This window comes from Benincasa hispida, chromosome 10, assembly GCF_027475165.1.
Source record: "Benincasa hispida cultivar pf3 chromosome 10, pf3_genome.v1.1, whole genome shotgun sequence".
NCBI lineage: Eukaryota > Viridiplantae > Streptophyta > Magnoliopsida > Cucurbitales > Cucurbitaceae > Benincasa > Benincasa hispida.
In genome coordinates, this window is record NC_143487.1 from 61,242,263 (window position 1) to 61,267,748 (window position 25,486).

The following is a 25,486-nucleotide window of genomic DNA, read 5'->3' on the forward strand; positions in this document are numbered from 1 at the left end:
AAAAAACATAAGTTAATTGTTTTCATGCGATGGACGCCTACGACGGCAATATTATGAACTTAATACTTTTTGGATGCAATTATATATATTTTATCAACGCAAACCTTCATTGTTTAATAACTTAGCACTGTAATACCGTGCATTTCTGCCCGTTATCATACCCCCAAATTTAAACAATGCTTGTCCTCAAGCATAAGCTAAAGATTTCCTTTAGAAAGTCGACCGCAATCTCTTTTCCTAGATTTATCGAGGATACCTCATTCAAATCCTATGTACCAAAATTTCCTTAATTCTTATTCAGGTATTTTCTTAAAATATTTCTAAAATTTAGTGATCATAAGTTTAACCTTAAAAAAGACTTTACTAGATTTCGGGAAATCGTATGATTTTTTTTCAAAAAAAAACTTTTTTACTGGGGTGTTAACTAATTTTTTATCCTTGCGTATTTTAAGCAGTATTTTTTTCTCTGACCTTGCGTTGATCCAAGTGCCTCGCCTTTGTTTTGGCTTGCCCCCACATGTGTCATACGGACATCCAACTACGAGCATGGCGCTCTTTCTCAAACTAAACTCATACCCATTTGGCATCGGAGTTGCGGTCATTTTTTATGTGTTGATCACAATTCCTACCTTCGTTTTGGCTTGCCCCCACGTGTGTCATGCGGACATCCAACTACGAGTAGGATTCGATCGCAACGCTATGATTTTTTTTTTTTTTTTTTGATAAGCTAAAAATAGCAAAGTCGAAAATAAATACCGCACCCATAAATTTGAAATGCGGCAATATCCTCATTGCCAAAAGATTGAAAGAAGTCATGCGATGTTCCTAGGAAGCTCCGTAAAGGGTCAGTTTGAAAGAAAGCTAGCAAACCACTAACTTCTAGAAATATTTCATGAGGTGACTGTTCTAAAATTAAGTTGACTCTAGTGTATACGAAAAAATAGAAGCATGTGTTTCATCATTGAAATCATAATTGGCAAAGTGAAAGCATGAGACGACTTACTAAATTGATCAATGTTAAATGATTGTGGTAACCAAAGAGGATGCGGTGATAAAATTTTCAAGATTAAAATGTGATGTGATAGTGCAAAATTTGGAATAAAGCCAAGGAAAAATAAAACCCCCAAATTTGCATTGTTTCCCGCATTATTTGTTGACGCATTCTGCTTTGCGGCGATCTACTTTCTTTGGATTGCGGTGACGAAATTAAGTAGTTGCGTCTTCGTGTAGTGCCTCCGCAATCATTCGCCTCGATCGTTGCAAGAAAAACATCGAGAGGGTCAAATAATATTTAAAAAACAGAGTTAACAAAATCGCTTACTGCAATCGTTCAGCATGATCGCATTTTTTTTTAATATAAAGACAAAGATATGATAGCAATTAAAAGACATGTGATAAAAGTTCATGAAGCAGTGGTATAAAAAGGATATTTCAAAAGGAATGTGTCCCTAATGAGTTTGAGTTGCATAGTAACGCAGGGGCTGCTTATTTTGCTGTACAAGTTGGACTTTTTATGCCCATGACGGCTTTTTCTTCTTTTCTCTGTCCTCTAGAATCTTGATTGCCTTAATCCGGAGCTTTTTTCCGTTAATGTTCATCACAATCTCCCCCTTGTGCACATCAATTTGAGCCCGACCGGTCGAGAGGAATGGTCGTCCCAATATGATGGGCGCATCTTCGTTCACTTTATAATCCAAAATGATGAAGTCTGCCGGCAAGATGAATTTATCAATTGAGATTGCGGCATCTTTCAACTTTCCTTCAGGATGTATTCGGGATCTATCCGTAAACAGGAGAGTCTCCATCGTGGGCGTGAGTTTCCCCATATTCAATTGTTTGAAGATTGATAGCGGCATTACGTTTATACTCGCCCCAAGATTGCATAGTGCTTAGCCAATGTAGACCCCTCAAATGGAGCATGGTATCGTGAAGATTTCTGGGTCGCACATTTTTTATGGGATCATAGCATTTTGCATTACTGCCACTGTCGCGATCTTGTCTTCATCATTTTTTTTCTCTTTCAATCTTTGCGGGACTGGTGTTAGCTGGACTTCTTCCATCTCATGTTTTAAAGGCTTGAGGGTGGACGCAACTTTGAGGTTCATCTTCTCGGGCTTTTCTGAATTATAAGTCAACGGGTCATTGGTTGTTACCGTATTCAAGTTGGTCGTGATGGGTTCCTCCCCTACTTTCGCAGTCCTTTTGTCACTTAGCAAGGAGACTGCTAAGCATTGTTCCTTCTCTGTACCCCCAGCGTTGCGAGGAAGCTCAGTTGAGCTCGGAAAAGCTCCTTGCAGTCTATTTTTTAGCTCGCCCGCAATTTGTCCCAGCTGAATTTTGAGATTTCGGATGGACGTTGCTTGATTCTGAAGCACTGATTCATTCTTCTCAATGTATTGCTTCAACAAGCTCTCTAAGGACGAAGATTGCGGTGTCTGCAAACTGCTGGCTTAGTTATGCGTTGGATCATTGGTTTACGGGAAAAATTCGGGTGGCCCTTCTTTTTGCACCACTAGTTGAAAGCTTTATTGTTGATTTTTCCACGCGAAATTTGGGTGGTTTCTCCACTCGAGGTTGTACGTATCGGAATAGGGATTATTCTTTATGAAGCATACCGACTGCAGATTTCCTGGGCATTCTTCCATCGGATGAGTGTCTCCACAGATAACACAACTTGCGGTCATCTAAGCAATTGTGTTGACCTGCCCCTTTTTCGCTCTCGTACTATTAATTGTGATGCCTTGAATCAAACTCATCATCACAGTCATTTGGTTCTGAAGGGATGCGATGGCCTCGTTGTTCACGTCACTGTCTTTAATTCTTAATCTTTGATCGCTTTCTCGCCAGTCCTCGTGATTTTTGGAAATGCGATCAAGTATATTTTTGGCCTCCTCATATGTTTTATCAAGCAGACCACCAACTGCTGCTGCATTGGCAGTGGTCTGCGAAGTAGGGTTCAATCCTTGGTAAAAAAAATCTCCATCTGCAAGCAGTTTGGTAAGTCGTCATGTGGACAGTCTCTTACCAACTTCTTAAACCTCGCCCAAGCATCGCTGAGCAATTCTTCAGTTTCTTGTTCAAAATTCGTTATTAATTTCCTTTTCCTGGCATTCTCGGTTGGTGGGAAATATTTCTTCATGAACTTTTCCACGACTTGTTCCTACGAAGTTATCTCTTCTGGTTCGAGAGAATAAGTCCATTTTCTTGTCTAATCACACAAAGAAAATGGAAACAAAGTTAGTCGAACTTCTTCGGTGGAGATATTTGGGAACACAAAAGTGTTGCAGATTTCTATGAAGCTCTGGAGGTGGGCGTGGGGGTCCTCGCCACGCCTTCTTCCAAACTGTCCAGCAGTCTGGATCATCTGCAGCATCGCCAGTTTCATTTCGAATTGGGATCCCTCAAGAGCATACCTCATGATTCCTGGGGAGAAATCGTAGAGGTTTGGCGATGCATAGTCCCGAATGGGCCTATTGCGATCGTTTGCCAGTAGGATTGGATTCACTATGACATTGTTTTCATTTGATGCTCTGTCTCCAGGCTGCTCCGCAATGTTGTCTTTATCTGGTTGTTGTTGTTGGCAGCTATCTCTCAGTCTTCGTCAGAACGTCCTCTCAATCTCTAGATCGTAATTCACCAGAGATCGAGAGCTGCAAAGAAATCAGAAAAATTACCGTTAGCACACTGAATTGTCGAAGTCCCTGACAACGACGCCAAAAACTTGATGCGTTTTTTTATGTGGTGAAATTATGAAATGAATTGCGGTGATATAAATGCGTTGAGCAACAAGTTTTCTCAGCAGAATCCAAGTATAAATCCTGCTGAGTTTTCTGGTAAGTTCAGGGTCGAACTCAGGGACTAGGAAAAACGGTATGCGGTGATAATTTTTAAGAAGACTTTGCGATAACCAATACATCAAAAAAAAATTTTTGGGGTTGTTGTTTGCAGTAATAAAAAGTATGTGGCGAAGTTAAGACAAGAGTTGATAATACGGAAGATGCGATGAATATGCGAGGAACAGGTTGAGAAGGGGTTCAGCTAACACTTCCTTGGATGCGTTCATGTTATGCGATCATGCAACACACATACAATAGCAAATAATCTCTCAATGCAAATGCTACGGCCTCTAGCTCTAGAATGCATGCGATATATGCGATAAGTATATAGGACCTATACATAAGCCTCTATACTTATTTATGCGATGACAAATGACACACACACAAACAAGACGACCGCATAATATCATAACCTATCTCTAGGGTGCATGCGATGCATGTTGGCAAACAGAGCTTATCTCTAAGTCCCTGTCTCTTGCTTATGCAGATCTAATTTTGCTCTCTCGAGTCTAGATTCTAACCTAGCTCTCTCAAGTCTTAGGTTCTTTCTTTAGACTCTCTCTCGAGTGGCTCTAAAGGGGTGTTGGGTGCAACATAAGACAAGACAATCGCATGCAATAAAGATCCTAGGTCATGTTAGCTTAGTTTTTCTCAATCCATTCAATAGATTTAGCTACTCATGCGTGCTTTCAAGAGAGTGAACAGATGTAGATAAGCAAGTTCCATTTTATAGATATTTATAGAGCTATAAGTTGCCTTCGGTATTTATAGAGCTTCGGGGTGAAAGTCTGCTCCTCTTTTATGATTGCACTGATGGGATGACATTAATTCTCTGTCTGATGCGCCGAATATTTGTCACCGAAAAGTTAAGGGTACTTGCTACAGTAGTTTGTTAGCGGCTTGTCAACTTAATTCGGAATCGACCGTCATCAACTTTCTGTCCCATCGTGATTTATTATGCTTTTCACCCAGATGCGTCCATCAAGTTGCGTCAGCTCTATGCGGCAATCCTTCTTGAGCAGATAATTTCGAGTGCAAATCACCACAAAGCCTTGCGGTAACACTGTGTTCGACTATCGATTTCTTGTGATCGTGTTTTTTGCCTTGTGTCAACGCATATTCTGCACAAAAATACATAAGTTAACTGTTTTCATGCGATGGATGCCTGCGACTGCAATATTATGAACTTAATGCTTTTTGGATGCAATTATATATATTTTGTCAATGCAAACCTTCATTGTTTAATAACTTAGCATTATAATAACGTGCATTTCTGCCCGTTATCAGCTACTTAAGTGATTTTGGCTAGATGAACAAGTAAAGAACCTGCAATCTTTAATCTATTAGCCAAGACATACCGCCTATGAAGCACAGACACAAATACAGTTACACGATATGGATACGATCAGATTTGGCGATTCGTCAATTTCTAAAAAAACTAAGATACGGATACGTCTAAGGATGCATCATTTTTTTATGTATTTTTTAATATATATATATATATATTTCTAAAAAACGTGGATACTGATACGTTGAAGTTACATTTTTTTTCTTTAAAAAAATCTAGGATATAGATAAATTTAGCATACAAGTTAATAACAATAGCACAAAATAAAATACAAACACTGAAATACAATACAAAAAAAAGCAACATCTAAGATGTTGAAGTACAATAGTTAATAAAATGCAATAGAAAAGTGACTCATGTTGCAAAGAATAAGAAGAAGATTAGAGAGAGAAGTATGAAGATAAACGAAGAACTTATTGTTGAAGATATACAAATGGTTTATATTTTGGTGGACTTTGTGAGGATTCAAATGTGAAGATGGAGATTAGATGATTCTAGTCTAGGGTTTGGTCCATTATTTATTATTTTTGTCTTTTAGTTTTGGACTCGAGTAGTAAGCTTTTTAAATAGGTTGCCTAATTTTAGATTGGGAAAGATTTAGATGAGTTACTTGTCTTTTTTCTTTAAAAAAAATTACGCATAGAAACAGATACGTTAAATCGTGTGTCAGATACGTATCTGGAAAGTATCTGAAAGTATAAATATGTCAAATCGCGTGTCAAATGCGTATCTGGGAAGTATCTGGACTGATACGTCTCTGATTTGATTCTTTGCCTCACATGAAGAATTTGTGCTTCATAGCATACCTCCATGGAGGGAATGTCAATCCATACATACACATACATTTAAATAAAAGTTCAAATTCAAAGATAATAACCCATAATACATAAAATTCATAAATAAGCAATCTCACAAAAGTTACGTAAGGTTTTGCTCTCAAAACTAGAGAAAATCCTTGCCTAATGGATCCATAGACAAGATTGAGATGAAAGGGAGCATCCATACTTGAATTACAACCCAAAATAATGAAAAACTAAGCTAAAAGATGGAGAAGAAAGAAGAAAACTTGGCTAATGGATGCATCTTCTGTTTTAATTTATTCCTTAAAACCTCATGGTTAATTAGTTATTTGATGAAATAATTAATTATTGTTGAAAATAACAAGTAATTTAAGTGTTTTTAAGTTTGAGAGCATTTATGTAATTTGCCAGAGACATTTAAGTAAATATGTGCAATGGTTTCTTTTGTAATTAAGCGGATCTTCTCCACTTTAGGGCTCCATCGTGAAAGCCATTAGAAGAAAAAAAGAAGAGGAGCAGCCGTATAAAACCTTTAGAGATAGAGAGAGAGAGAGAATATGGCAGTCTAAGTTTCTGCCGATTAGAGGTTGTTCGACGTTGGGGTTTTTTCATTCAACGTAAGAGGTTTTTTCGGCGTGGGTCGTCCGATCTGCAGTGGATTTTCAGCGCCAACATCTTCGGTAAGAGGAGGTGATTTTCGGCGGTTTGGGTCTCCAATTTGCAAAGGAGTTTGTTAGCCATGTGGGTTCCGGTATGTGGGTTGTTTCCAGGCTGTGGGTCTCGGTTTTAGAGGCCATATTTTCTACGTGTGGGTTTCTCAGTATAGTGGGTGATGGGCCGGTGGTAAAGTCGGGCTTGGCAAGCGATTGCTTAAATGATTAGTCTCGGTCAAGAGGCAGAATAATCGTGGCTAAATTACAAATTATTGATTCTTGATAATTTCTGTAATTGTAATCTTGATTACTCTTAATAAAATTACTCCAATCTGATTTTCAAATTAGATTTAAATCCAGTTGGTCGTCGAACTTATGCTTTATTTATCGCTATCGATTTATCTGTTGGTTATTACATTCTATTTGGACATATTAGAGTTCCTTTTAATTTTACAAGTGGTACCAGAGTTCCTTTCGATTCAAAGGAAGGTGTATGGTAATGTGTTGTCATATTCTTTGTTCAAGTTATTTTTGTTCAGGTTAGTTTTGATTTCGGTTTATGGAGGAAAAAGATTAAGGCTTTTTATTGTCATATTCTTTGTTCAGGTTATTTTGTTAAATTTGATGGTAATGTGTTGCAAGTAAGAAAAAATAATGGGAAAGGAAAACATACGAGATCCAAGTCAAAATCTGAAGAGAAAGCGAGAAAGTGTTTCTTGTGTTAATGCAGTGAATGTTACTGATGATTCTGCCGCGGTCTTGATAATGTCCAACAGGGATATTCAAGATGCTTGAATCATGGATCATATGACTCCTAATCGATATTTTTTTTAATGATTTTTAGAAAATGATGCGGGAAAAGTTTTGTTTGGTGATAAAGGTATTTGTGATGTAAAAGGAATTGAGTCAGTTCGAATAGCATTACATGATGGTATGATCATAATATTTACAAATGTAAGGTATATTCCGAAACTCAAACGAAATCTAATTTCTCTAAGTGAATTAGATAGAGGAGGTTATTCTTATAAATCTGAGAAGGGAGTTCTGAAGGTATATGTGTTAGAGGGCCATAAAAAATGGTCTATATGTGTTGGAGGGTACTGCAGTTTCAGATAGTGTTGTTGTTGCATCTGGCGAAGAGACAAATATGTCTATGTTGTTTTTTTCATTCTTGAGAAAAGAGAAGCCCGTAGATCTTAGGATCGCCTTTTATAAACGAGTGTTGTGTACTAATAGACTTGCTTACCATAACCACAAAGAAAGAATCTTGATTTGGGCAGTCACGGGCTCTTTGAGGGGATCGAGGGTTTTCCTTGTGTTAATGGATCTCCTTCAATCTTCCCAGACTTGAGTCTATTTCATTTAAGCCCAGCCCTTTTCCTTCGCTACTAGAAGAGTCCTCTACTTCTATTAGCGCCGATCGTCGTTCGATGGCTGGTAGCTTTATTAAACGGTTCATGTGAATGAAAGAGGTCTACAAGCTCTTTCATAATAAGGTTTGCTTGGAGGAGTCAAATACATTGAACTCCTATTTTGTGAACATTGCATAATGAAAAAGTCTACTGGAGTGAAGTTTGGAAAAAGGAAGCATTCTACAAAAGGTATATTGGACTATATTCATTCAGATTTATGGGGTCCTACAAAGGTACCTTCTAGAGGAGGTTCGAGATACTTCATGTTAATTATTGATGATTTTTCAAGGAAGGTGTGGATCCACTGAAATGGAAGGATGGAGCTTTTAGGAAATTCCTTAAATGGAAGAAGAAGTTAAAAAACCAAATAGATAGGTAGGTCAAGTATTTGAAGACCAATGAGAGTTTAGAATTTGTAAATCACAAATTCGATAAGTTTTGCAAATTTGAGGGAACCATGAGGCACTTTAGTGTTACATACACTCTATAATAAAATGGTTTAGCTGACAGGTTTAACAGAAAAATTATGGAGCGTACAATACGTCTCTTGACAAATGCTTCATTACTCTTGAAGTTTTGAGAAGGAGTTACCTAAGTAGCCTCTTATCTCATTAATAAGAGTCCGTCTTTTGCCTTAGACTTAAAGACTCCTCAGGAGATATGGACATGAAAAGCTCCAAGTTTGGATCATCTCAGAGTGTTTAGATGTTCAACTTATGCTCATGTTAATGAAGGGAAACAGAATAAGATGGCACTAAAATATATGTTTATTGGCTATCCTCAGGGTGTTAAGAGGCAGAGCAAAATATATCATCAGTAAAGATGTGACTTTTAATGAAATAGAAATGCCATTTTATGTAAAAAAAAAAAAAGCAGTAAAAAAAGCAGCAAAAACAGCAAACATTGATCATGTTGAGGCAGAAGTCAAAATTAATTTTGAAGCACAACCATCATTTAATTCAGGTGAATCTAGTGATCAGTCATCGTTGGTTTCACAAACAAAATCTTCACAACAGTCTCGTTTTGATTATGGACAATAATCTTTATAACAATCTTTACAATCATCCTTTATCATAATTGTATATACCTACTCTAGGGTTTCTTTGTTCCACATATATATATATGTAACTTTATTCTGAATAATAGAAGAGAGAATATATTCCAAAGTATTGAGTACTTGGTTTCAAAGCCTCCTTTAAGGTTTAGAATATTTGTTTGACGTATATATATATATATATACACGTAACTTTATTCTGAATAATAGAAGAGAGAATATATTCTAAAGTACTGAGTATTTGGTTTCAAATATATGTAACTTTATTCTGAATAATAAAAGAGAGAATATATTCCAAAGTACTGAGTACTTGGTTTCAAAGCCTCTTTTAAGGTTTAGAATATTTGTTTGACGGCTACGCTCTCACAAGGTTAGGCTTTGAGTTTAGATCAACGAGTTCGAATGGCCATTGGTTGACAGCATCCACCTTAGGAGGAGCGCTATCGTCTGCCTTTATTTGTCTTCACCATTTTCTAGAAACCGCCGCATGTGAGGTTCATGTACCGCCATAAAATTTATGCTCCATTGCCACGCACTGACGCATGGGAGCTCCGGTTCCTGTTTTGTTAGTTGGGTTCATCTCAATCCTTTTTTTTCGATTAGTTTGTGCTTTTGATGCTACTGAAACCCATTCGAGTGTGAAGATATTTGAAGAATACGCCGTTGTATTTTGGGTTTGTGGGTGTTTCGTTCAATTTTGTAGTTGTTCTAATCATTTGTTGTGATTTTACCCTAGCTTTTTATTATGTTTCTTTAATCTCATTCTGTTTTTGAAAGCTACAATCTGTGTGTAAATACATTATTGATGAGACGAAGAATTTGGTTGTATCTAATGTGATTCCCCTAGCCTAAAAAATCACAGAACACAAAGTTAAATGAATCTAATTATTATGGTTGGCGTCAGACAATTCTATTTTATTTACGAAGTACTGATATGGATGATCATATGACTGAGGATCCACTATAAGATGATAAGAAGAAGAAGGGTTGGCTTTGTTCTAATGCTCGACTTTATCATTTGATAAAAAGTTCCATTTAGAGTGAGGTAAATAGTTTGGTCAATTATTGTAATTTTGTGAAGGAATTCTTAGAATTTTTAGAATTTCTATATCATGTAAAGAGCAAATCCATAAAATATTTGAAGTTTGTATACAATTCTTTCGAGCAGAATAGAAAGCAAAATCTATTTCTACCTACTTTATGAGATTTAAGAAAATAGTTGTTGAGCTTGGTAGGAAATGTTGTCCATGATGCTTGAAGACATGGGTGCGAGGTTGCAATGTTAGCCTATAACGTCGCAATGCTGTTGAGCAAGGAGCTTTAAATCAATAAAATTTTTGCCAACTTGACTTATAAATGAGGAACAAAAATCATATAAAACGTAAGAAAATATTCAAAACATAAAAAGAAGAAAAAAACTAACTGGTTAAAATATCATTTGGTCCATATACTTTGAAATATATTCAATTTTAATTTATGTAATCCTAACAGATCTTAAATTTAAACATTCAAAGTTAATTTTTTAATCGGAATTAGTTAAATAATAATAATTATAATTTGGGAGGAATATGTTTTTGGTCTATAGGTTGTGAGTCTGATTTTTATTTAGTTTCTAAGTTTCAAAATGTTACAATTTTAGTTATTTAAGTTTTGAATTTTGATTTTAGTTAGTTTGTAAGTTTTAAAATTTTTCAAATTTATCCTTGAGATTGAAGTTTTGTTTCAATTTGATCCTTAGGTTTCATGTAACCACAATATTTCTCTAAACAATCACTTTTAATCTTTAGTGTTAATGTCTATTAAATATTTAGAAGAATTATACTTCATTTAGTTTCATTATTTTTCATCACTAATAAATTTAATTTTAAAATTTCACTTTATAGTTACTTTAAATTAATTAATAGACATTGTCACCAAATAAGGAAAGTAAGTTTTCAAAAATCGAGACTAAAAGTGTAAATCTTGAGATCTAGGTTGAAACAAGACTCAAATTTCAAGGATAAAATTATAGTATTTTAAAATTTAGGAACTAAATTGAAATCAAACTCAAACTTAAAAAACTAAAAATATAACATTTTGAAACATAAAAACTAAATGATAAACTAGATTCAAAATAGGGACCTAAAAAATAATTTTCAAGATAATTTTCCATAATAATATTTATGTACAGAAATATAACATATGAACATGTTTCCAAAATTTAGAGTGGAAATATTAATAGATAATAAAAACTTTTTGAAAAGTTGAACAATATTTTAGAAATTTAGGATTTATTGATATTAGATAACAAAAAATTGAACCCAAAATGATATTTATGCCAAATCATTTCAATAATAAAAAAAAAACTTTTGTATAGCCCAAGTAACAACCATTAAAAAGAAAAAATTTCATAAATAAAAAAAAGAAAAATTATTTCAAATGGTAAAACTGTTGAAAATATTTACAAGATATAGTAAAATTTTAGAACTATTAATGATAGACGTTGATAGATACTGATAGATATTCAGACGTTGTCAAATCATTGATAGAATTTGCTATATCTTATAAATTTTCTGTTCATTTTTCTATATCTAATAATAATTCTAGAAAAAATGTCAAACTATTTATAGAAATAAAAAAAGAACACTGATAGATATTAATAAATTTTTATCCGTTTTTATCACTGTAAGATACACAGATTTCTATCCATCTCTATTAAAAAAATTAAAATTTTACTATTTTGTATAAATAATTTCCTTTCTTGTTCTATTTTGGAAAATTCTCCAAAAATATTCTCCAAACAACCCATGACAACTTTAAGCAACTTTAAGCAAAGAGAGTACAATAATTACAAATATGACCAACCGTGGTTCGCCATTTGGAAAAGTAGAGCCTTCAACACCGCCGCGTCTGTTGCTTTGCTATTCCATTTTCCAGACGAACAATCCACTCTCAATCTTCTCCAACTACGTCCGCAGTAGCTCGCCGCCGTGCTCTACCGACAAAAGCAGTGCCGCCGGTGGGGTATTTCTCCCTTCTCTTTCAATTTCTCTCTTACTAATTTACTACCTCCATACTAATTTCCCCCAATTTTATAGTTTTTATGGCTACCCCATTTCTTAAATCGCATGTTTCCATGTCTTTTCTTTTATGTGCTTTAGCATTTCTTTCTCCAACTGTCAAACAATGTTCATTGTTCAAATTTGTGGTGTTATTGGTAGTAATTTAAGCCGTCTGGTTCATAAAGAGACATGCCCGTGCTGAGAAAATGTTAGTAAAGTAGAGATTCTTTTGGAAGTAGAAATAGTTGATAATTTCACTGTCAAACTGAGGAAATTCTGATAAAAGAAAATGAGTGTGAAGATTTTTTTGGCCTTTAATGTTTGGATTTTGTTATCAGGTTATACTTTCGAAGTTAATGTTTTATATAACACTCTCTTTATTCCTTGCGCATCTCTCTCTCTCTCTCTCTCATTCATTGTATTACGGTAAGTTGGACTCTAACTTCTGGAAGTTCATAATGCCTCGGTTTAAATTGTTTGTTGGAGGTTTGAAGATAGTTTTGGAATGGACAGTTTTGGTCAACTCTTTATGCAATTTTAGAGTAATTTTGCAGCACCTAACTTAGTCCTGAATGTTGAAGATTTAAGATTTGGATTTAGGATTGGACTGAGGTTTTTGTTAGCTCAAAGAATTGAGGTAAGTAACTCTTTTACTATTGGAATGCCTTAGAGCAAGCTTGGGAACTATTTGATGATATTTTTTGGCTTTTCCAAATAGATTTTATATGATATGTATGGTGATTGAAAATACATCCTTATGTGATGACTGATGTCTTAACTTAACCAGAATGTTAAGTGGATTTTGTGGGACTTCATGCATGTCTTTGTTACATAAGAAGTCATGAATTTGGAGATGACTTTCCTCCTTTCCTTCTTGAAATATTTTATTTCATGAAAGTGATACACGTCCAGTAGCTTTAAGTACATGAAATTGATGTCTTACAATTTGTCTGTATGAAATTGATGCACACCCATGCATGAAAGTGATGCATGTTCAATGGCTCTATTTGGGTTGAAGATTAACATGAGTTCTGACTTATGGGGCTCAATTGTGATGAGGAGAAGCATTTGAGGTGGGTGGATTTGGTGGGTTGTGTGGTTGGCTCCTTTCCCTCTTTTTACCTTGGTCTCCCTCTTGGAAGTAATCCCAAAGCCATTTTCTTTTGGAATCATGTGGCGGACAAAGTTAGGAAAAGATTGCTCTTCAAAAAAAAAAAAAAAGTTAGGAAAAGATCGGTCTTTATGAAAAAGGGACTTCTTCTCCAAGGTTGGTAGACTTACTTTGAGTCGTGTTTTTTGTTGTTTTCTCATTTATTACTTCTCCCTTTTTAGAGCTTCGAGCTAGGTTTGTAAAAGTCTCGAGAAGCTCATGTGTAATTTCCATTTTTTTTATGAGAAACATTCAAGATAATTTCATTGATGGGATGAAATTACAAAAAGGCATAAAAGCCGTGGGAGTTACATATAGCTTTTCCACTGTGTAGAGAAGTAAGATTGTAATCACAAAAAAAAGATGTATATTTACACCAAGATAGAGAATTATATAATAGATGATCAAGAACATGCATAAAATCCTGCTCTATATCTTCAAAAGTACGTTGATTCCTTTCCTTCCAAAGAAGCCAGAAAAAGCCTTTGGTAAGGAAAGTCCATGCTATCTCATTCTTGTTCTTGAGGGGGTGGCCAATAAAAACCATGTTCAAGAGAATGAGGGGGCCATTAGGAAAGACCATGTTGTAGCTATAGTGAGATAGGATTCTCCTCCAAAAAGATAGTGCAAAGCCATAGAAAACCAGGATGTGCATAATAGTCTCATTGTTGTGACGGCAAAGGACACAACCAATTAGGGGTGGATATAATCCATGGAGCCTTAAATAAGAACATTAGCTGTGCCAATGCTTCCATGGCTAACTTCCCAAAGGAAAAATCGAATCTTCTTTGGGATGGGGCCCTTCCAAATGTTTTTATACAAAGGAGCGTTCTGTCTTTGGCCGTTGGAAGCGAGGTGGATGGTGAGAGATTTGGTTGTGAACTGCCCTGTTTTTTCCAGCTTCCATTTCCATTTGTCCTCAGTCATAGTGTATTGGATAGCAATGTGCAATTTCCTTTGGAAAGGCTGGAAGAAGGAAAAGGAAAAGGGTTGCATTTGGTCGGGGGGAGGTCATTGAGAGGTTGGTTTCCTTGGGGTGGGGGGGATATAAATTTTGAATTTAAAGATTCGTTGCAGTTAGCCACATGGCTTGGGTGTTTTCTCCTTGAGTCTAACTCTCTTTGGCATTGGATTATTTCTAGTAAGTTTGGTTTTCATCCTTTTGAATGGTTGTTCGGTGGGTTTAAAGGAACTTATTGGAACTTATGGAAGGATATTTTCCCAGAGCTCCCGTCTTTCTCTTATTTGGTCCATTGTGTGGTGAGGGAGAGCTGGAGGGGAAGGATATATACTTTTGGGAAGATTAGTAGGGGGATAAGACCCCTCTACGTTATGTTCTCTCGTTGGTTTTAGTTTGGTTGAGGATCTCTTTTTTCTTTTTGCTTGGGTTTCATTGTTCTATATGTAATAGGGAAGCGATGAAGATTGAAGGGTGTCTCTCTTTTGTACATGCTTGAAGCTTTTGTTTTTTAGACTTGAGAGCAGGGATATTCCGTATTCGTTTGAGGAGTCCTAACCCTTTAGGGTGATTTTTGTGCAATTTCTTTTTCTGTACTTTGTTAGACCTTTTTCCCTTAAGTGAGTTAGGGTTTTTTGCTCCATGGAGGAAAATAAAGTTCTATACTTGGCAAGTTTTACATGGAAGAGCTAAAACTATGGATCAGCTTTTGAGGAAGATGCCCTCATTAGTTGGTTCGTTTTGTTGTACTCTCTATCGGAAGATAGAGGAAGGACTTGGATCTCATTCTTTGGAGATGTGAGTTTGCAGGATCTGTGTGGAATCGTTTCTTGCATGAAAGTGATGCACCTCCAAATGAATGGAAGCCAAAAGGGCGAAGTTTTAGGTTCCATTAGTTTAAAGTCATTCAACATGTTGCATTTGATTGCATAGCCTGATCCCAGTAGTGAGGTTAATTAATGAGTATTTTTAATACTCAATCTTTTCTTTTAAAAATTTTGAATAATAGTCCGAACGTACAGGGCATGTGACAACGTCTGATGTCATATGTGTTGCTTATGTTTTTGCACTTTTTTCTTCAACACCATTTTTATTGTTTTCTTCCTAGAAATACGGTTTTTTTTTTTATTTTTATTTTTTTTATTTCAAATTTATTTGAAAAATTGTTTTTAGTAAGAATCCTGAAACTAAATTATTCGATCTATTTTTATTAAAGAGGTTTATGCATGTTTTCCTTTATTTACTTTATAAATTAAGTTTAGGTATTCTTGAAGACTTTAGTTTTAATGTAGTAATAACTCCAGGTAGAGGTTTTAAAAACTTTAGTCTTTTCAGTTTCTTTATTTTATCAAATAGGGTCGATTTTGTGCAGTTTGATTGGAGCTACTTAACTGCATTTGTAAGGATCTCTTTGATTTCTTTTCATTTTTAATATTTTTGACTCTTCCAGCTTGATTAATCAGCTGCTGTCTAAGTCATGGACAACACAGAAATGAAGAGAAATTCGCCACCAGTATGTCTTCCTATAATGACTGTTATTATTAACTCGAAGTTTAATTGTGCTTGTAGCGACTTGATTGCATATATAAGAATCTGTTTCATTTTCATCTCCCTTTCTTTTTCCAGCTTGATTCATCAACTGCCCTCTTGGGTCTGGGAAATAAAGAAATAACGAAAAATTCATCACTAGTATGTGTTCCCATAATGGCTGATTCGGCTGATTTGATGATTGCTGATGCATGTAAGGCAAAAACTAGTGGTGCTGATCTTGTGGAAATTCGATTGGATAGTTTGAAAATTTTCAACCCGCAAACAGATCTCCAGATTCTTACAAAAGAATGTCCATTGCCTACTTTATTTACTTACAGGTTTCCACAGGAATCTATCTTCGATCAATCTATACTCGTTAATCTCAAGTCTCCACAAGTTAAATGAGATATTTTTTAATTGGAGTTCAGTTACTGAAGGTCTAGTTAATGAAAGTCAATTGGAAAATACAAATTAATATCTCAAAATTAATTAATTAATTAATTATTATTTATTTATTTATTATTTTTTTTTTACAAGGGACAGAATTTTTTAAATTGGTGTATCTTGAATAAACATTGGTTAGAGTTACTTTTCAGTTGTATGCTATTTTTCAATGCCGGTGATTTCGTCTTTAGCATCTGATACAGGAAAGCCTTCTACTTGTATATATGAGTAAGGTACAAAAAGATCAATGCTATAAACAACTTACAACTTAACTGGCTAAAGTGAAGCAAAGTCATACACTAATACTGAAGAGTAGTGATATGAACCGTCTAGGGCATAAATTATTAATTATATTTTATTTAATATTTGATGTAATTTTAATATTTTATTAAATTTTAGCCTTGAGCTTCTAATTTCAAGATTAGTCAGAGAGCTTCTTGAATTTTGCAATTCAGGTGATGAGTTGCATACTAAGAACATTCAAGTGGGATTGATCATCCTATCTTGTGAAGTGTTTGAATATTGGGCCAAAGAACTTGTTCTTTGTCTCAAGATATTTTTGATCTTAAGGCAATTCATGTCTAACCCAATCTTTAGGGTTAAACTCAAGTTGATTTGGGGGGTTATAGTGTTTGAAATGATTTGGGGGGTTATAGTGTTTGAAAATTAGGGGTTCACATGTCCAAAAGGTTCCTAATATTAATTTGCTAGGGTTTTCGTATCACCCCCCCTCCTACAAACCCCTCCCAAAAATAGGTGTTTAACCCATCCCTAATAGAACACTTAATAAATTGAGAGAATAGAGGAAAACCCGAAGTAATAGTAGACCAAGGGTTCTGACAAAAACCCTTAATCCTACTGCCTGAGACCTATCCAAAAGGGTGGGGTTCACAACAGTTCTCCGCCAGAGTATTGGGCTCCATGTGGAAACGCCCTAACCATTTCACTGAAAGAGTCTCATTATGTAATTGTAGATTCCAGTAGGGCCCCATTCTGCAATTTTAATAGATGTTCCTTATAAAAAAAAGTAATTATAGTTTTCAATTTTAATAGTTTTTTAGCAGAATGTGTGTAGTTTAATTCATTAATTTATATTTTCTAGACCTAAGTGGGAATGTGGCCAATATGATGGTGATGAAAATGAACGGCTTGAGGTACTTCGATTAGCCATGGAGTTGGGAGCAGATTACGTTGATGTGGAACTTCAGGTTAATTTCCTACTAATAAAATATATTTATCTTTAATGCACCCGCAACGTGGTTCGTACTTCTTTGGCTAAATTATGCTTGTGTTCTAATTGAAAGCAGTTTGAGCAGCTCAAGCAATCAATATTTTTTGTTGAATTATGTTATGAAATTCTTTTGCAAAGGAGTGTCGTGAAATTTTCTAGGACTTAGTTACATTTTTTACTTGTACTTCGTGCACCTTATTCAAGGAATTTTGTATTTATGCAAATCCTTACCAATTGGGAATCTTTTTTGCAATCTTCTTGGCTTGGCAGTCAGCTAAGTCAAAGATAACTGTGAAATCTTCCCTTCTTCTTTCATTTAGAGTTCTCTTGGCCTTTATATTGGAAATATCTCTTATCTTTTCTTCTCTGCGTTTTATACACAGTTTTTTCCTTCATTGATAGCATTTCCTTTCCAAAACATGCTATTTGGATAACAAAAATAGATAGTTTTATATACATTGACGAGACTATCTTTTATCTTTCCTTCTCTGATTTTTGTCATTGATTTTTCTCCACTGATAGTGTTTCTTTCTGAAACAAGTTACTTAGATGATGAAGAAGTAAGTAGTTTTGTTTTGTTTTCCACTCTCTTATTGCAGGTTGCTCGTGAATTCATTGATTCCATTCGTGGAAAGAAGCCACAAAAGTTTAAAGTTATTGTTTCTTCTCACAATTATCAAGAAACTCCATCTCTAGATGATCTTGGTAAGCTTGTCGCAAGAATTCAAGAAAGTGGAGCTGATATTGTGAAGATTGCAACAACTGCCTTGGATATCACTGATGTATCACGCATTTTTCACATAATTGTGCATTCACAAGTAAGCACCATATCCTTGAGTTTAATGCATTGAAGGCTCATGTCATTCCAATTTGTTTACATGCTGAAAGTTACGTTATGTTGATAGCTTTTCTTAAATCCTATCAGCCGGAAGTCAAGGATTTGCAAATTATGTGGCCATATTTTTCTAAAAGGAATTAATGTAGCAGTTAAGGAATCTAAGTTGGAAACTTAATTTTTTAAGTACAACAATTATTAGGAGTCGAACTTTCGACCTTATGGACCAAAAAATTAATGCAGGGCTAAACTCACTTTAGCACTTGTTAGTTAATATGATATAAAAGTTTAAAATTATATTTTGAAAGAAGGGTTATATGACACACAATGTAACATGTTACACACAATGTTATAGTAATCTCAAGGACAATTAGTAAAGCACAAATAAAAAATACTAAAAGACATAACACAAGGTTTTGTAACCCAGCTTGGTACAATACTTTACTACCTATGTCCGTTTTGTAACCTAGCTTGGTACAATACTTTACTACCTATGTCTGGAGGACAGTGTGCCCAGAAAAGATAATTTTACTAATATAAAGTCAAGCAATTATAACGTTGTATTTATCTATAAATAAACGACAATCACAGTGATGTAATTCAAATTTTGTGACAATTTAGTCATCCCTAAAATGTTAAATCTTGTTAAGATTTCTTGGATGGAGATTTTTTTTTTTAATTAATTAATTTATTTATAAATATATGTAGATCAATAAACTTGGAACGAAATTGATGAGATTTTTTTTTTCATGTGTTTATAACATGTTTATGGATTACGATTGAATTGGAACATCTGATAACTTTATTTATCTATGTCATTTACTGTTTAAGCCTCGTATGTTAGACAATGATTGTTGCAGTATACCAACATTGGATGTATTTATTGTTTTTTAGCTTTAGGCAACAAACTATATATTTTTTGAGAGCACAAACTAGCCAGTCTTGTACTATCAAACATATGTTAAAAGAAGTTAGGGTTTATTTTCTAATTATTATTTTCCATTATTATTTTCCTTTTTGGGTATTTTCCTTTAGTGGTTTCTTGATGTCTATTTATTCATCTTGTAAAAGGTTGATTATGTACTCTAATTTATTCAATAATATACAAAATTAACATGGTATTAGAGCTTAGGGTTTTGTCTCATTAAACTTTAGCCACCGCCCTATCCTACCTCTCCCTCCGTCGATCGGCTGTCGATGGAGGCAGATCCAAGCAAATCTCTTGTATCAAACACATTAGGGTTTTCAGTCTAGTGATTTTGCTGCCATTCAAGCTTTCGCCGCCACTCAAGTTTCTGTCGTACAACCTCTCCGGTTATGCACACCTCGCTCATATCTGGCACATGCCGTCTATTTATTCATGCTTGATTTATTCATCTTGTAAAAGGTTGATTATGTACTCTGATTTATTCAATGATATACAAAATTAACATGGTATTAGTGCTTAGGGTTTTGTCTCATTAAACTTTAGCCGCCGCCCTATCCTACCTCTGCCTCCGTCGATCCTATCCTACCTCTGCCTCCGTCGATCGGCTGTTGATGGAGGCAGATCCAAGCAAATCTCTTGTATCAAACACATTAGGGTTTTCAGTCTAGTGATTTCACTACCATTCAAGCTTTCGCCGCCACTCAAGTTTCTGTCGTACAACCTCTTCGGTTACGCACACCTCGCTCATATCCGGTGCATGCCGTCGATTAGATTCGTCGTGCTCCTCCTCTTGCTACTCGCCGCCCCTATCTGACCATTGTTGTCCGTGCCCCCTGTTACCGAAGTCATTGTTCGCGTGGATCAATGCAGCATCTTGCCCAACTCATTTTTGGTTCAGCAACTAGTTCGGTTCAGAAATTTGTTTAGTGACTTGGTTTGGTTCGATTTAATTCGTTTGGCTCATTTGATTTGGTTTGTTTGATTGCTTTGGTTCACTTTGCATTTGTGATTTATGTTCCGTTTTCCAATCAATTGTTCGAGGGTTTTGTCGATCGCTCTATGAGGATCTTTGTTTTCAACTTGGAAGTTCTTTGTAGGTTTTGTTATCGATCTCTCCATGAGGACCTTTGTTTCCAGCCCGGAAGCTTGTTTCCGTTTTTCGTGGGTTTATGTTTCTAGACTACTTTGTGTTTTCGTTCTTTGTGGGTTTCTGTTTCCATCCCAGATTTGCTCATTTGATTTATGAAGTTTTCTTCAGAAACTCAAGTTGTTCGTCATTCTACCAAGAGGGAGGGTGTTAAAAGAAATTAGGGTCCATTCCTAATTATTATTTTCTTTTTTGGGTATTTTCCATTTATGTATTTTTCTTTAGTAGTTTCTTGATGTTTATTTATTCACCTTTAACAAGGTTGATTATGTATTTTGATTTATTTAATTATATATAAAATTAACACAACTTCCATAAGCCATATAAGTTCCTTGTATGTTGTTAAGGTAATGTTCACTATAGTCCATTTGAATTCAGGTTCCAGTAATAGGGCTTGTAATGGGAGAAAGGGGCTTGATTTCACGGATACTTTGTGCTAAATTTGGTGGGTATCTTACTTTTGCTACCCTCGAGGCCGGAATTATTTCAGCTCCTGGGCAACCAACAATTCAAGACCTTTTAACATTATACAATTTTAGACAGATAGGGCCTGATTCAAAAGTCTTCGGACTTATTGGAAAGCCAGTGGCCCACAGCAAATCACCCAGGTTATACAATGAGGCATTCAAGTCAATAGGTTTCAATGGGGTTTATGTGCATTTCTTGGTGGATGACATAGTAAACTTTCTCGAAACATACTCATCCGCAGACTTCGCTGGATTCAGGTTCAATGATATGTATACATTTGGAATTCAATACAATTTTTATAAATTTATCCAGTATGAACTTGTTTTCTAATAATGTGGAAAGGGAAAGAAAAAGAAAGTCATATGGTTTTTCTTGTTCAATTTAACATATTCTGAGTGGACAACGGTCATCCTAGTAAATATATTTGAAATGCAGTTGTACCATTCCCCATAAAGAGGCTGCAGCACAGTTCTGTGATGAGGTTCATCCAGTGGCAAAGGTAATTGAGTTGTTATGATGATGCAAAAATTATCTCTGCTTCATTGGTTTTGCTGGAGAAATCGAAGTTTGGCTGGGTGTCAATTTTCTCTAGTTATGTGTGTGACTGGTGTACGTTTTGTTCAATACATTAGTCAATTGGTGCTGTTAATTGCATTATAAGAAGACACGATGGGAAATTTTGTGGTTATAACACGGATTATGTCGGGGCTATTTCTGCTATTGAGGAAAAACTACAAGGTGCGTGTATAGTTTGCTTCACCATCTTTTCAAGTTTCATTTATAGTAATTTTTCTCCCTCTTTTGATCAATTCTTAATTTTACAGATCACGATACTGGCAGCCCTCAATCTACCTCACCGTTATCCGGCAGGCTATTCATTGTCATTGGTGCTGGTGGAGCAGGCAAGGCAGTCGCCTATGGTGCGAAAGTGAAAGGAGCTAAAGTCGTGATTGCCAATCGTACATATGGTTAGCTTATATCTATCAAGTGTCTCTCTTTTTACCGTTGAAAATAGTACCTCTCTCTTGATTACCACGTGTTCCTTGGCTGTAATCTTTTCTTGTGTCATTTCTTTTAAACTCTTTCTATAAATTTTTTTACTATTTGATGGATCTCCTTGTAAGACATCTTGACTTGATGGGAACTTGTACATACAAGATATCAATATTGCATTTTGAAACTAAATTATGGGCACAAATTAGGGGATCTTTCAGGAAGCTCTTACTGAACCAAAAGCCAGTCAAAGGAAGAGGTATAAAACTTTGTTAGGGCGAGAATGCGAGTTTGGAATGACTTTAGAAATAAGTACATAATTCTTCTTCAGTGAAGTGATGCTCCTAAAAACATTTTAATTATGTAAGCATATGTTAGGAAAATTTTGAGACATGTTTTGAATAGGTTAAGAGCTCTCTTTGCCCTTCTAAAAGTCATCTTGTGTGAGCAAGTTTACAATGCCTTTTGACAAAAAAAAATTTCAACAATATACAAGGTCGAGATTCAGGGTATGTGCTTTATGCCAGTTGAGCTATGTATTTTTTAAGCACTTTTTTCATAACATTTTTGAAAGAGAGCTAATTAAATACTTTCATCTAAAAGCACTGTAAATGATTTTCATCTGTTTTTGGGATTTGTCAAAATATTTTTTGATTATTGAAGATTCAAAGAAGTAATTAAAAGAAGCACGTTTTACTACTATTTATAACTTTAACCAGTCAGTCTTGAAGGCATGCCAAACACTCTTGTACTCCCATGTGTAATTTTGAGATTGAATCCTTTCCACATACCTTTTGAAGAATATTTCCACATGTTGGTTGCTGATAATTTCGAAACCATCACGATTAGTTTATAAATTTATGATGCTCATGGTCCTAATTGCAATTGTTCTTTTTGTACACTTGCTCCTGTTGCAAAATTTGACATTTTCCTGCCTTGTACTTCAAGAACGAGCAAAAGAACTTGCGGAGACCATTGGAGCTGATGCGATCACTCTTGCTGATTTGGATAATTTCCATCCGGAGGAGAATATGATTCTTGCAAACACAACATCAATAGGAATGCAACCAAAAGTTGAGGAAACACCAATTTCTAAGGTTTGTGGCCACCAATGACGTGCTTGTGTATTTATTATAGATTTCTATTTATTTTATTGGAAGTATAATTGTCTTACTAAACCAAACGGTTGGTTCCTACTTTGGCTAGGCACTTGGATTATTTATTCAGCCTGTTAACGCATTTTCTTGATTTTTCTAATTACCACCGGGTGTTTCTCTACTAGTATCTATCTGAACTGTAAGAAATGACCTGTAACATAGGCTGTTTTGTGTTAGTAACAGAAATGAGAAGATTAAATTTACTTGTATCTACTTGAACCATAAACAATGTTTTTGGTGTGTCCCAAAGCTTAGGCTATTGCGCCTATCTTTTTCTGTTTTCTTAATATTTCACAAGGGAGAAAGAGAAGAGTCAGGAGAAGAAAATGATAATATGAATAGATTAAGAGTCGGAAGATTAGAAAGAAAAAGAAAATGAAGAAGAATGAGAAAGAAGATACGGAAGAGAAATAGAAGGGGAACAAGAGAAAAAAAAAAAGAAGAAAAGTGAAAAGTAGCAGTACAAAGAAGAGTAATAAGAAGAGTCAGGAAGATTGAGGAAAAAGAAAAAAGAGAAGTGTGAAAATTATGAAAATGCACCTTCATTTTCCAATTAATGTCTGAAGCATAGCACTAAATTGAGTTTGTTGCATATGCTACGTGCAATGAATGATTAACTGACGGCCGTCTATATCTCTGTTCCAATGAATGTCATGGTAATATCATTTTCCGATTAATATTTTTATCTTTACGTTACTCCTAGACGTGTTAGGTGGCAACATTCGGCAAAGTCCTTAATAAAATATTGTTGTATTGATTGATGATCTGAGCTTTGGTTAATTTCTTCTGGTTGTTTTGCAGCATGCTCTACGATATTATTCACTGGTGTTCGATGCTGTTTACACTCCGGTGATGACGAGACTCTTGAAGGATGCTGAAGAATCTGGAGTCAAGATCGTCACTGGTTTGGAGATGTTTGTTGGACAGGCATATGAACAATACGAGAGGTTTACTGGCATGCCTGGTAAATTTTAAAAATCCTTTTGGTCTTTTTTCCCCCCTATTAAAACACGATTTCTCTTTTTAAATTTAAGTCTTGTTTTGGTTATTGAATTTTTAAAATTATTTTACTTTAGTCCTTGAAATTTCAAAGAATTCATTTTAGTTCCTTTTTTTTTTTTTGATAAGAGACAAAGTATTTTATAGTTTTGTAGGAGGGGGATCCCTCTTCCCCCTGCCCTTAGGCTGTTTTCTTTGCTCTTTTAGTTCTGAAAATTTTCAAAATGTCAAAATGTCTATTTAAGTCTTTTTTCATGTAGTGAAATCATATTAGGTTGTTTGTGTGGTTGAGATGAGTATTGAATACGTAGATATTAAGTGGTGAAGTAATGATTATGACTACAATGATTATTTTTTTTTTGAAAGTTGAATGACTGAATACACATTTTGAAAGTTTCAAACCAAAAATGTCCCATTTTTTTAAGCATGGAGAATAAAACAAACCCTTGAAATTGAAGCATTAAGATGGGAACAAAAGTTAAAGTTCATATATGAGTTTTGAACTTTATTTTTGTTATTATTATTCAAATTATTTCTCCAATATATTTACATTTGATTGTTACTGTAACTTGCAGCACCAAAAGAACTCTTCAGGAAGATCATGAAACTTGATTCCAAAATTTAGGCTGATGTGTGGTGTAGCTGATATTTTATTTTCTTAGTATTCATTAATGCAAACTTAGTTCAATAAGGGAGGATTTGTCTTTTTTTTTTTTTTTTTTAGTGGGGCAAAAATACATGCACTTTCGATCCTCCCTCTTGATGGTTCACATTTATGGTAAAAAGTATTGATGTTGATTTGCCATTCCACAAGTTGATTTTGTGGTAATATTATGGAATTAGATGTAATAAATTTTTTTAAATAAACTTTTGTTTGGGATATTGATTAAAGTTCAAAAATTGATTATCACATTCTTATTGAACTTTGTATGATAAATAAGTTCTAATGTCCACCACTAGTAGCATAACCATCAAATTTTGTTGGTCTATGTTATTATATTATACAGTAGTTTAAGTCTAAAATTTTGGGGTTGTGTATATTAAGTTTTCAACATAAACCTTCAATAACACTTCATTATAACTATTTGGTTTTTGAAAATTAAATTTATGATCATTGACTATTTCTAAAGAGTTTTTTTGTTTTAGATTGTGTATATTTTGGAGTTTTTTACAGAGATAAAAATCGAAAACTTTTATCCATAGTCCCAAAATAAAAATATGCATCTCACAAAAAATAAGAAATTAGAAAATAATGCTTTCGGTAAAAAAAAAAAGTTACTGTCATCATATGTGAATTTCACGGTGGGATGTTTAAGTTGGATGGAAATTAACTCATGGATTTTATAAGAAGCACATTCTAAAGTTGAGTATTTTGTATGGATGACCTCTAGTGCGTCTCTATTTTTTATGACCTTTAGTTTATGTTAGATGACACTTTCAACCTCCAATAAACTCGTGTATGGGATGAGATCTCTAGTCCGACGTCTTTTTCAAAGTTTGAA

The 25,486-nt window shown here is 34.8% G+C and overlaps 1 protein-coding gene and 1 non-coding gene across 5 annotated transcripts; both read left to right on the top strand.

The window, feature by feature from the left end:
• The first annotated feature begins 2,999 nt into the window (after nt 1-2,999).
• Nucleotides 3,000-3,106, top strand: LOC120089556 (small nucleolar RNA R71). The gene has a single exon (XR_005485232.1). It is a non-coding gene; the product is annotated as a small nucleolar RNA R71 (small nucleolar RNA).
• An 8,802-nt stretch (nt 3,107-11,908) lies between these two features.
• On the top strand, nt 11,909-24,884 carry LOC120088083 (bifunctional 3-dehydroquinate dehydratase/shikimate dehydrogenase, chloroplastic). 4 transcript variants are annotated; one of them, XM_039045130.2, is made up of 12 exons: nt 11,909-12,101; nt 15,703-15,765; nt 15,879-16,120; nt 17,329-17,434; nt 18,057-18,275; nt 20,746-21,092; nt 21,271-21,334; nt 21,468-21,573; nt 21,660-21,803; nt 22,777-22,925; nt 23,787-23,949; nt 24,560-24,884. In XM_039045130.2, exons 2-12 carry the CDS (start codon nt 15,730-15,732, stop codon nt 24,607-24,609), a joined length of 1,626 nt encoding a protein of 541 aa, XP_038901058.2. In that variant the 5' UTR covers nt 11,909-12,101; nt 15,703-15,729; the 3' UTR covers nt 24,610-24,884. The 4 variants fall into 4 exon arrangements, with proteins under 4 accessions (XP_038901058.2, XP_038901059.2, XP_038901061.2 ...); XM_039045131.2 differs by having other exon boundaries at nt 11,927-12,106; XM_039045133.2 differs by having other exon boundaries at nt 11,929-12,106; nt 15,716-15,765.
• The last annotated feature ends 602 nt before the right edge of the window (nt 24,885-25,486 follow it).